Genomic DNA, 12,938 nt, shown 5'->3' on the forward strand with positions numbered 1-12,938 from the left:
CTCTCCACATCTGGTTTTGTGCATCGAGTTCTGGTGTCTAAAGCAGCAAGATGGAGATCACCCCCCAGAGTTGAAGCAAATGCACATATGAGGCTGGAGGTGCTGGGGACTGTGGTCCTCACAGGGGCCAGAGTGCAGCGTGTGTGTGCACATGTGTGCACGTGTGTGTCCCTCACAGGGGAACCAGAGAGGAGTGTGTGTGCAGTGTGTGGACTCAGTGTTGTAGGAGGGTCTCAGAACTCCTGAGCTGTTTATCCTGAGGAAGTGTGAGAACCATTGGTGCAGAACATTTAGGGAAAGGGGAGGAAAGGGCCAGAAACTGGAAAAACAGAGGAGGCTAAACTGCAAAGAGCCTTGGATGCCACAACCAGCAGGTAACGGAACCCACCGGCCCACGGGGCTGAGCAGGGGCAGAGCCCGCCCAGTCCCTGCGTCAGGGGCAGCCCTGCCCTGAGCAGGGGGCTGAGTCCGGGGCAGTCCCCTGGGAATACGTCTGGCTCCGCCCCTCATCAGCGGGGGCCCTTCTGTCAAGCGGGGGGCCCCTGGTGTTCACAGTGGGGCAGCTGAGAGGCTGAACGAACATCCCCAGAGGACACAGAGATGCATGGGTTGGGTGTGTGGTCAGTCTGTGGACGTGCACACGTGGACATGCGCTGACCAACAGCAGATGCACACACAGCCCACTACGACCAAGGGTTTAAAGGTCAAAGGTCTGAGTGCTGCCCGCTTGGTCACTGCCCATAACTGACTCGCTGGAAACCTGGTGCTTCTTGGTTACAGAGAAGAGGCGGGAAATCATCAGCCCTTAAATTGGCCCAAACTGTCTCCCCATCAGGGACCTGCAGCTGGATGAGCTGCCCCAAACCCGGAGTCCTGGAGGCCTCTACGCGCCCTTTAGCTGTCTGCAGAGTCACAGGGAAAGGCGGCCTCCCAGTATGAGCTCTTCTCCCCTGGGGTCTGGGGGCAAGAGCAGCAGAACCTGGGAGAGTCTTGGAAAAACAAGGCTGGGCCCAGGTCTGCACGGAGCCCTGCCTCGTGGCCCAGGCGCTAAGATGACGGACCGTCCGGCCCACACAGACCACTCCCAGGAGGCCGAGGCAAACCTCATAGGCCACAGGGTTTGAATAAAACCCAAAGGCCGCCGCCATCCGATCTCAGATTACTGTTCTCCTTAGAAGCAGGCTCCAAGGCCAGGGCACCCCCAGTCTGGCGAAACAAACAACAGAGGGCAAGAAGAGGGGTCTGGGAGCACAGACTCACCTCCACGTACAGCAGGGGGAAGATCCCAATCTTGTCCCCCAGCATCCCCTCCGCCCAGTTGTCATCCACTCTTCTGATCACAGTCAGGACTTCATCCTGGAACGGGGCCGAGTAGACACACACACACAGGTACAAAAACAGAACCAAGAGGTTTGTTAGTAGCCTTGAAGGAAAGATTCTAAGCGATACTGATCCTGAGATCGGACGTGAAAACCGTCTACCCGCGTCCTCACCCCGCGTCTCCCGCAGCAGACACCCTCCAGTGGAAGTGTGTGGCAGTTTACAATACAGTTAGTATTTTAAATTCATGTTCCTAATATTTATTTATGAATAAAGCTGTTTTCAGTAAATATAAATTCAACCAAGGTTTCTAAGTTTCTGGCTCCATCAAAGCACAAAATATGACCCAGTCCAACTCCATTTATTTGGAGTCATGGGAACACGGAGCTCTGAATAACGCTCTCAAGTCCCCATCATGCCAGACAGCACCAAGGACAGAGTCAGGATGCCAGGCGGCTGGGAGGGGGACACGGCCAGGTGCCACGGGGCCAAGGGCCACAGGGACAGACCGTGAGCATGGAGGGAGGATAAAGAGGGAAGCGCTGGCGGGCAGCAGTGAAGGGGGGACCATGTGGGGCACATAGGGTGCAGTGGACACCCGCCCAGGGCTCTGCCAGGACTCAGGGCCCACCTGGGCTGAAGCACACGCAGGGGCCGACCAGACCTGAGGGCACCACCTGCTTCCCCAGGGGCTTTCACCACCTTAGTGTGCAGAAGTCATGTGGGAACACGGGCCTCTCTCAAGGTCAGAGGGACGTTTCAGGCCGACGGACCTGCCAACACTGTCAGAGAAGCTGCGTGGCTCAGGGCGTGGCTCTGGGCGAGGTGGAACGAGGCTCCCAGAGCGAGGAGGGAGAGGCCCGGCTGCGGCTCTGTCCTGGGAGCTTCCCCACGGCCCTGCCACCCCTCCTGGGAGAGCAGGGAGCAGTGCAGGGCAAGAGCACCCTCGCTCTCCGTCCTCACCCCCAAGGTCCCAGCTTAAACATACAGCTGATGAGTAGAACATTTCTTTTTCCTATTGATACTATGCACACGACACATTACAGGGTGGCTGGCGCTCGGCTGCAGGACGACACCCGCTAGGGCTCCTTGTAGTCAGTCTTGGCCAGGAGGGCGGGAGGGCTTCCTGGTGACCTCAAGGGCCAGAGTGGCCAGCAGGCTTGAGGAGGGATGGACAGAGACGGCCCCGTAACCCTGCACCTTGCTTATCTCATACCAAGTTCCCAACCAAGAGAGCCCTGTGCCCGTGGTGAACTCCACTCAGACTCAGTCCAAGGGTGACCCCCGAGACTTTGCCAACAGTGCAGAGGGACAAATAATTGAAGGCAAGAGAAAAATAAAACAAAAAAGACATTTAATTCTGTAAAGTAAAAAGAAAAATACCAGATTAATTTTGGTAAAAGATAAAATACTATAATATCCACACTATTATTTGAGACTGGTCTAGAAATTAGAGTCAAATAAATGAAAGAAACTAGGAAGTATGAATATTGGAAAAAACATCATACAATTTTCTGCCTAGAAAAACAATAGCAACTAAAAATGAGAATAAGTAAGAATTTGAGAAAGGCTTCTAATTTTAAAATAAATACATGAAAATCATTGGTTTTCCCATCAACCAGCAATAATCAGTTATAAAATGTGATTAAAATTGGCTAATCATTAAAAAAATAAAGTTAGTTCTCTAATTCACTGTATTAAGTCCAAAATTAATTCCGTAAGTATTAAAGATTTAAATGTTAGGAGAAAAAAGTTGAATGTCCAAAAAAAAAATACGAATAGGTATTTAATCTTGAGCTGAGGACGGTCTTAAGAAGTAAATAACAAAGATTTGGTTACAGAAAAATGAAATTCTCTAGTTAAAAACAGCAAGAACAAAACAGAAAGGCAAACACTCTAGAAAAATACTTGCAGGACACACTGGAGACAAATACCTAATATCCTCACTACATAAGGACTTAGAGACACAGCAGGAAAAAGAGAAAAGACCTTAAAAGAGAAACAGGCCAAGCGGAAAAATCAGGCAACTCACAAAAAGGAAGAAAAGCAGCCTGCAGTTAAATACACTTAAAAATGTGATTCCTGACTAATATTAAAAAAATACAATTTTAGACAAGAAGATTCATTTTCTCCTTGTTCTTCGGTGTCTATCAGATTAGCAGGGATGAACACAAGCCAGCTCACAGCGTGGTCCCCACTTCTGGTGGGGAGGTAAGTTTCTGGTGGCAGTTTGGCAGTCCTATCAAACACGAGAGCCCTCACACCCGCTGAGCTGACAAAAACACTCCTAGAGACTCTATCCTAAAAAGATCAAAGACATGCAAGAAGGTTTAGCTCTGGATGTGTTCATTACAGTGTTTGTTCAACTAGAGAGAAACTGGAGACAACCGCACAGCCAGAGGGTTAATTAGATAAATGGTGGTGAGTCCACCAGTGCCATGCCCCCTGCAGCCCACCCCTGCCACCCTGTCCCAGCCATGGAGGAGGGGGTGCGGAGATGAACAGGTGGAGCTCATTGCCTGGAGGTGCAGCTCCTTGGAAGACCGAGCTCTAACAACAGGGTCACAGGCTGCAGAGCACGTCTCCCCGCCCACCCCTCACCGCGGCGTCTCTGAAGGCCTACTTATAGCGGCTCCTCTTACCTGCTTCCTCCTGTCCAACCACCAGAACAAATGACTAGATGTCCTAAAAGGCAACAGACAGTTTGCAGAGACAGAGCAAGCATCAGAATCAGACTCAGATACGGCAGGAGTGCTGGAATTATCACACAGGGAATTTAAACCAGCTATGATTAATCTGTTAAGGGCTCTAATGGATTAAGTAGACAGCATGCGAGAACAGATGGGCAGTGTAAACTGGGAGATGGTAAGTCCAAGAAAGAACCAAAAAGAAATGCTAGAGATCAAAAGCTCTGTAACAAAAACAGAGTGCCTCTGATAGGCTTACTGGCAGATTTAACACGGCCGAGGAAAGAATCTCTGTGCCTAAGGATATCTTAACAGAAACCTCCAAAACTGCAAAGAGAACAAAGACTGAAAAATAAATAAACAAAAATCCAGAAAAGAACAGGATATCCAAGAACTGTGGGATAACTACCGAAGGTGTTATATACACATAATGGGAACATAGGCAGGAGAAGAAAGAAAAAAAGGAACTAAAGAAATATTTGACAGAATAATGACTGAGAATTTTACACCCTGCAAAATTATCCTTCAACAGTGAGGGAGGAATAAAGAATTTCTGAGACAAACAAAAACTGAGGGAATTTGTTGCCAGTAGACTTGCTTTGCAAGAAATGTTAAAAGAAGTTCCTTAGAGAGAAGAAAAGTTTATACAGGTCAGAACCTTGAATCTACATAAAGAAAGAATACTGGCAAAGGAATAAGTGAAGGTAAAGTAAGAACTTATTTTCCTTATTCTTAATTGAGTTAGCAAGATAATAATTTGTTCAAAATAGTAATAGCAACAATGTACCTGATTACATACGCTGATGTACATATCATGTATGTATCTCACATATATAGTTTGTGTATATATACACTTACACATGTTTATATGTAAATTAAATGAACAACAATGACACAGTGGACAGGAGGAAGGAATTAGGATTATGTTGTTATTATAAGGTACCCACACTACCTGTGAAACAGTATAGTGTTATTTGAAAGTGGACTTAAATTAGTTATAAATATATATAGCAATCTCTAGGGCAACCAATAAAAAAATTTTTTAAAGGTACAACTGATATGCTAAGACAGGAGAGAAAATGCAATCATATAAATTGCTCAATTAAAACAGAAAAAGGCAAAAAAAAAGTGGAAAACAAAAACAGGAACAAAAATCAAGAACAAAATAGAAAACAGAAACAAATGTGGTAAATATTAATCCAACAATATCAATAATCACTTTGAATAGCAACAGTCTAAATGCACAAATTGAAAGACAGAGATTGTAAAGGTGGATCAAAAAACCAAACTCAACTGTATGTTTTCTACAAAAAACCCACTTTAAATATAAAGAGACACATAAATTAAAAGTAAAGGTATAAAGCAAGATACACTATGTTAACACTACTCAGAAGAAAGTAGGAGTAGCTATATTAATTTCAGATAAAGCAGACTTCAAAACAAGGAAAGTTCAGGGATAAAGAAGAGCATTACATAATGATGAAGGTGTCAATTCTCCAAGAAGATAACAAGTCTTAACATGTATGCATCCAACAACAGAGTGTCAAAATACGTGAAGCAAAAATTGATAGAACTACAAGGAGAAACAGATGAATCTACTATTAAAGATTGGAGACGTCAGTGCCCCACTGTCAGGCATGGACACATCCAGCAGGCAGAAAATCAGTAAAGACATAGTTGAACTCAGCACTACCAGTAATAGCAAAACACTCATCCTATTCAAGCTCACATGAACACTCACCAAGACGGTTCACATTTTGGGCCATGAAACACACCTTAACAAAGTTAAAAGACAGAAACCATACAAGGTCTACTCTCAGACCACAATGGAATTAAACTAGGAATCAATATCAGAAAGATACTTAGAAAATTTCAAAAGGCTTGGAAATTAACACAATTCTAATTATATTCAGTTCAAATAAGAAGTATCAAGAGAAAATTTTAAATATTTTAAAATAAATGAAAATAAAAACACAATTTGTTAAACTTTGTGGGCTGCAGTGCAAGTAGTGCTTAAGGGTAAATTTATAACTTTGAATATGTAAATCAGAAAAGAAGAAAACCTAAAATCAATAATCCAAGCTTCCATCTTAGGAAATTAAAAGAGAAGAGCAAATTAAATCCAAAGTAAGTAGAAGAAAAGACATAATAAAAATTAAAGCAGAAATCAATGAAGTTGAAAACATAGAATCAATTTTTAAAAATCAACAAAACTAAGATCAAAAGATCAATAAAACTGATTAGCTTCTAACCAAGATAAACAAGAAAAAAGACAGGCAGCACAAATTACTAATATCAGTAATGAAAGAGGGGACATTACCACAGATCCCATGGGCATTAAAAGGATAATAAAGAAATATTACGAACAATTCTATGCCCACAAATTGGATAAATAAAATGAACCAGTTCCTTTAAGAACACAATCTGTCAAAACTCACACAAGAAGAAACAGACAATCTGAATAGGCCTCTATCTGTTAAACAAATTGAATCAATAATTAATAAACTTCCAAAGTAAAAAAGCACCAGACCTAGATGGGTTCACTTGTGCACTCTACCAAACATTTAAGGAAGAAATTATACCAAATTCTCTAACACTTTCTTTCAAAAGAGAGAAGCATAGGGACTACTTCCTAACTCATTCCGAGGCCAGCAATATACTAATACAAACTAGACAAAGACACAGTAGGCAAAGAAGACTGCAATGTCTCTCGCAAACCTAATCGCAAAAATCCTCAACAAAATATTAGCAAGTTGAATCCAACAAAATATAAAAAGAATTACACAGCATGACCAACTAGGGTTTATCCCAGGTATGCAAAGCTTGTTTAACATTAAAAAAATCAATGAATAGCTCACAGCGAAAAAAGATGTGACAATGAATATATGTATGTTCATGTATAACTGAAAAATTGTGCTCTACACTGGAATTTGACACAACATTGTAAAATGACTATAACTCAATAAAAAAATGTTTAAAAAAATCAGTGAATGTAATCCATCACATCAATGGGCTAAAGAAGAAAAATCACATCCTTACATTAATAGATGCAGAAAAAGCATGACAAAAATCAAACACCAATTCATGATTTTTAAATTAGAAATAGTAGTTAGTAAATTAGAAATAGAGTGAAACTTCCTCAATTTGAAAAAGAACATTTACAAAACCCTTCAGCTAACATCATTCTTAATGGTGAGAAATGTGAAGCTTTTCCTAAGACCAAAAACAAGGCAAGGATGTCCTCTTCAACCAAAGCCTTTCAATATTATAGTCAAAGTCCTAGCTAATGCAATAAGGCAAGAAAAGGAAACAAAAGGTATACAGATTGGGAAGAAATAAATAAAACTGTCTTTGTTTGCAGATGACATGATTGTCTGTGTGGAATATCTGAAAGAATCAACAGAAAACTACAACCAATAAGCAATTATAGCAAGGTTTCAGGATATAGATTAATACACAAAAATTAAATACTTTTCTATACACTAGCAATGAACAAGTGGAATTTGACATTAAAGGTACAATACCATTCACATTAGCACCTGAAAACATGAAACACACACCTAGATTATCTCTAGATTTAGGTATAAATCTAACAAAATAGTACAAGGCTTTTATGAGGAAAGTTACAAAACTCAGATGAACAAAATCGAATATGAACTAAATAAACAGATGTTCAATGTTCACGGGTAGGAGGGCTCGATATTGTCACAAGGTCAGTTTTTCTCAACTTCTAGATTCGGTGCAATCCCAATCAAAGTCTCAGCAAGCTTTTTTGTGGATACTGACAAACTGACTCTGAACTGTATCTGGAGAGGCGAAAGATCAGGAGAGCCAACTCAACACTCAAAGAAAAGAACAAAGACTGGCACTGTCTGACTTCGAGACTTACTGTAAAGCTACAGTGCTGAAGACAGTGTGGGACTGTGATAGAATATAAAAATAGATCAATGGAACAGAATGGAGAGCCTAGAAACCGACCCACATAAATGTGGTCCACTTGTCTTTGATGAAGGAGCGAAGGCACTACAATGAGCAAAGAGGCTCCTCAACAAATGGTGCCAGAACAACTGGACAACCACATGGGAAAAAAAAAAAGAATCTAGACACAGACCTTACATCTTTCACAAAAATTACAATGGACCACAGCTCTAAGTGTAAAATGCAAAACTGTAAAACTCTTAGAAGACGACAGGAGAAAATCCAGATGCCCTTGGGTTTGGTGATGACTTCTGAATACAACATCAAAGGCTGGTCCATGAAAAAAAGAATTGATAAGCTGGACTTCATTAAAATTAAAAATTCCTGCTCTGTGAAAGACACTGTGAAGAGAATGAAAAGACAAGCCATGGACTGGTGAAATATTTGCAAAAGACATATCTGATGAAGGACTGTTACCCAAAATATACAAGCAACTCTTTAAAATTCAACAATAAGAAAATAAACAGTTGAACTTTAAAATGGGCCAAAGACCTTAACACACACCTCACTAAAGGAGACACACAGATGGCAAATACTCCACATCATATGTCACCAGGGAGGTGCAAACTAAAACAACGAGACACCACTACACACCTTATTAGAATGGACAAGACCCAAACCCTGACAACACCAGGCGCTGGTGAGGATGTGGAGCAACAGGAACTCTCGTCACTGCTGGTGGAAAAGTGAAATGGCACGGCCACCTTGGAAGAAAATTCGGCGGTTTCTTACAAAACTAAATGTACTTTTGCCATGCAATCCAGCAGTCACACTCCCTGGTATTTACTGGAACGAGCTGAAAACATGTCCACATGAAAACCTGCACGTGGGGGTTCACAGCAACTAATCTTGGAAGCAACAAAGTTGTCCTTTGGTAGGTGAATGGCTAAATAAACTGTGGTCCATCCAGACAATGGAATGTTACTCAGTGCTAAAAGGAAATGAGCTATCAAGTCATGAAAACACATGGAGGAACCTTAATGCACATGACTAAGTGAAAGAAGCCAATCTGAAAAGACTACTTACTGTACGATCCCAACAAAATGACGTTCTGAAAAAGGCAAAACTGTGGGGACACAGGGAAAGCATCAGTGATCGCTAGGGGCTGTGGGGAGGGAGGCAGGATTAGGTGGCGCACAGAGTTTTAGGGCATGAAACCATCTGTATGATACTCTAGAATGGTGCGTACGTGTCGTTACACATTCGTCCAAACCCGTAGGATAGACAACACCCAGAGTGAACAGTAATGTAAACTACGTGCTTTGGGTGGTGATTACATGTCAACATGGGTTTATCAGCGGCAACAAATGCTCCATCCGCTGGGGATGCTGACGGCGGGGCAGGCTGTGCACGCCGGGGCAGGGTGTATGGAAAATCTTTGTACCTTCTGCTCAGTTCAGGCATGAACCTGAAACTGCTCTACAAATTAAGTCAATTTGAAAAATGGCTGAAAGTGCCACAGAGCGATGGACATGAACAGACTGCAGCACTCACACAACATAGGTGCAGCTCACACACACAACGTGCGGAGAAAACAAAGCTGGACACGGAGGTACATCCTGCATATTCTGTTCACCTGATGTTCAAGAGCAGACTCGCTCTCCACGGTGCCGGAAGACCCAGAGGGAAGGTGGAGGGCTGGGGGTCCCGGCACCCACCACTCCTCCGCTGGGTAGTGATTTGAGGACATTTTCTTTCCAACCACCAAGCTGCATCATTCTGACTAGTGGACTGGTCGGTATATTGTGCTGTACTTAGATAAAAAGCTCTTTTTTAAAAGTAACAATTTTTCCAGTGTGGACAAGCCATGGCGCGCCCTGAGTCCTGCCTGTGGTCCTGACACACCTCTAAAAGGGACATCACATCCTGAGGAAGCCAACATGAAGTGAAGAGTCTGAAATTGAGCACAGAAAACTGGAGAAGTGGGGCGTGGAGCCTGCATGCGGGGAGGTTTGGGGGCCTCCACTCTGGGCCCCCAGGTCCTGAGCAGCAGACGCAGCTCCACAGAAGGGAGAGCTGCCCCCTAAAGAGCCCCATCACTTAAGCGGGGGAGCTGGTCTTCCAAGGGCCACACGCAGCCAACCTGCTCCTCACCCAGTTCAGGGGCATCCCCTCGACACTCCCCAGGGGCTGGCAGAGGAGGCAAACGTCCCTCCCCAGGGAGAGCTCGGTGCCCACTCACAACACAGGGGCCTCATCCAACCCCATGAGTCTGGCACAGCCTAGCACGGGGCAGTCGTGTTAAAGTTCTGCTGCGAGGCCAGGACATCAGCAGGTGGGGCCTGCACAGCCCGCCTGCCCCTCACCTGAAAATCCAGGCCGTCCCAGCTGCATTTGGGGGCACCTGGTGGCAGGTGCCTGATCCGGCTCAGATATCAACAAAGCAGTTCTGGGTCCACGGCCGGGGCTGGAGGATGTGGGGGAGGCTGGGCTGTGCAGGGTGCCACCAGTCCCCGCACACAGGCAGGTGACTGACCTCCCTCCTTCCCCACTGCTCTGATGCCACCTCAGCGAGGACCACTGAGCGCCAGGCGGCACCTCAGAACTACGGCATAAGATCCCGCATGCCCTGGAAACAGTCACGACTTCTCCCACCACTGACCAGAACCAGGAAAGCAACACCGGATTCCCGTCAGGCCTCTGACTTGCTGCCGTGTTTCAGAAAGCTGGTCCCCTCGGGGAAGCCGCGCCCTCGGAGCCTGCAGCTGCTGCCCAGCTGTAAGGCAGTCCGGGAGCCGAACAGCCCGAGCAGAACACAGCACTGGGGAAGGAGAGGTGAGTCGGAGCTGCCCACTCCCCCAGGCTCACCTGTTTGGTCCCTGGTGCAAGATCTGAGTCTTCTCACCCTGAGAGCATCCTGACTGCCCCTCAGGACAGAGGGCACATGGTGGGCCTCGGATGCCCAGCGATGGGCACAGCAGCCTTGACGTAGTAGCTGAGGAGGCTCCACACCCCCCGGCAGCCCCTCCAAGGTGTGGCCCAGAGTGATCGGGGACAGGGGACCGCCCGCAATCTCGGCTCCACAAAGCGAGTGTCTGTGGAGGCCCACCCTCCCGGGAGCGCCCTGGGCCAACACAAGAAGCGAGGTGCACCTGACAGAACAGGGAGCCAGCGAGGGCGGAAGCGAGAGCCGGCTGAGTGTCTGTTTCGAGGTCGGTTCCCTAAATGCCTTTGCCCATTGAGTCCTACTGTCAACCCCATTTTACAGTCAAAAAAAAAAAAAAAAAAAAAAAAAAAGGACTCAAAGGTGAAACACATGTCCCAAAGTCACCGTACAAAAGTAAAGGTGTCACAATTGGAATCCTTGTCTCACCCTAGAGCCCAGTCTCTGAATCCATGTGCTCCGTCTCCACTATATCTGTCCCCCGATCAGAACACAGTTTGGGATCAATGCTGGGTGAATTCACAAAGAAGAGAATCCCACGTTTGGGAAGGATGATTAAACATTCAGCCGCGTAAGACACCACAGGGCAGGGTCTCGTGGCGAGGCCAGCAGGAGGGGAGCCTGCTGAAGTCAGGACAACCAGGGGTGTTTTAACAGTGCTCTCTGCTGACTCGGAGCTCACCTCGGGCCCTGCAGGGCTGGGTGGGGAGGGAGGACACGAGATGAGGATGAGCAGGGGCTGCGATGGTGGGCCTGGGTCCCACTGCGGCTCGGGTGCCGGTACCTCTGAGACGAGTCACACGTGGGCTCCTGACGCCACAGGGCTGAGCTCACACGGGGACCCCTAACTGTGAAGGCCCTGCACCCAGGGCTCCTGATGCCCGAGCCTCTCCCTGCCACGTGGAGGGCAGTGCCCCGGAGGCCTACGGAGAGCTCGAAAGAACCGCTGACAGAGGGGACGCTGCGCTGCTTCCTTCTGTCTTTTTGTTCGCACATGCTCAGCTTTTTTGAAGTGAGGCTGCTAAGAAATTATGAAATTGCTTTTTATAGCTGCTTTACAAGAAGCAACTATTCTTTCTCCTCCTAAACGAAACGAAGACTGGTTTTCGAGTGGCTTCAATCAACGCAGTTTAATAGGACTGTTCGGAAGCTGCCACTAAGGGCGAGCCTTGCCTTGGTGCTCATGCCTCGTGCTGTCTTAAACCGAATCGATCCCATCACAGCAAGGCTCTTTAAAGGTAAAGGCATCCTCCATGGACTTGAGACGCCCCCTCTTTCCTTGCTGAGGCCAGAACGGACATATCCGAACAACAAAACATTCCCTGGAAGCAAAACCGAGCTGCCTGAACCGCGTGGCCACTTCAGGTGACAGGCTGTCAGAAGCAGCGTTCCAGCACGCGGAGGGAAACCTCAGCGGCCCCGCGGGCAGCAAACCCGCCAGGAGAGCCAGGAGGCCTCGCTCATGCCCCTTGGAGGCTGTCTGGAGGCATCTGGGGGTGAGAGATGAGAAAGAGCAGGTGCCTGGGTGCGGGAGCTGTGCCCTCATCTGAGCAGGGGGCGCAGGGGGTGCTGGTATAAAGCCTGGGTGAGCAAGGCAGGGAACATGTGGGGGAGTCACAGCACCGTCCCCACCGAAGTCTCACCCAGGGGTCTCCAACTCCCCACGTTCATCCACGGATTGAAGGAAAGAAAGCCCTGGAAGAGTGGCCTGAGGTCCGCGCACCGCCCCGCACCCTCGCCCGCACCGGGCGCCCATGGAGGAGCTGCCGAGTCTGCCCCTCCTGGCCACACCCCCGCCCCGCCCACGGGGTCGCCCCCATCACCGCCGGGTGCCAGGACCCAGACCCGCAGGATGCAGAGCTCAAGCGGTGCCACCACAGGACGAGTTCCCGCTTTTCCCACGAAGGCGGCTTTAAGACTTCTTTGGAAATACCAGACATTAAACACCATGTGACTGTGCAGTGCTTACGAGACCCCTGTCTGCCCCCGGGAGACCCGCAAGCCCTTCATGCTCGGGAACTGTCCTCCAGACACATGACCCTGGACTTGTGTCCCCATCTCTCCCGCCA

General features: G+C 46.9%; 1 protein-coding gene across 3 annotated transcripts in view; it reads right to left on the reverse strand.

Annotated features, from left to right (window-relative positions):
• The window catches only part of SH3RF3 (SH3 domain containing ring finger 3), a 116,949-nt gene that overhangs the window by 45,273 nt on the left and 58,738 nt on the right, over nucleotides 1–12,938 (reverse strand). For 2 of the 3 annotated variants that reach the window (XM_074354483.1, XM_074354485.1), the window contains one exon: nucleotides 1,261–1,356. The exons of the other annotated variant lie outside the window; for it this stretch is intronic. In XM_074354483.1, coding sequence (XP_074210584.1) covers nucleotides 1,261–1,356 — 96 coding nt within the window. The remainder of the gene's footprint in view (nucleotides 1–1,260; nucleotides 1,357–12,938) is intronic. 3 annotated transcript variants of the gene reach the window in all.

Source organism: Camelus bactrianus, chromosome 28, assembly GCF_048773025.1.
Source record: "Camelus bactrianus isolate YW-2024 breed Bactrian camel chromosome 28, ASM4877302v1, whole genome shotgun sequence".
Taxonomy (NCBI): Eukaryota; Metazoa; Chordata; class Mammalia; order Artiodactyla; family Camelidae; genus Camelus; species Camelus bactrianus.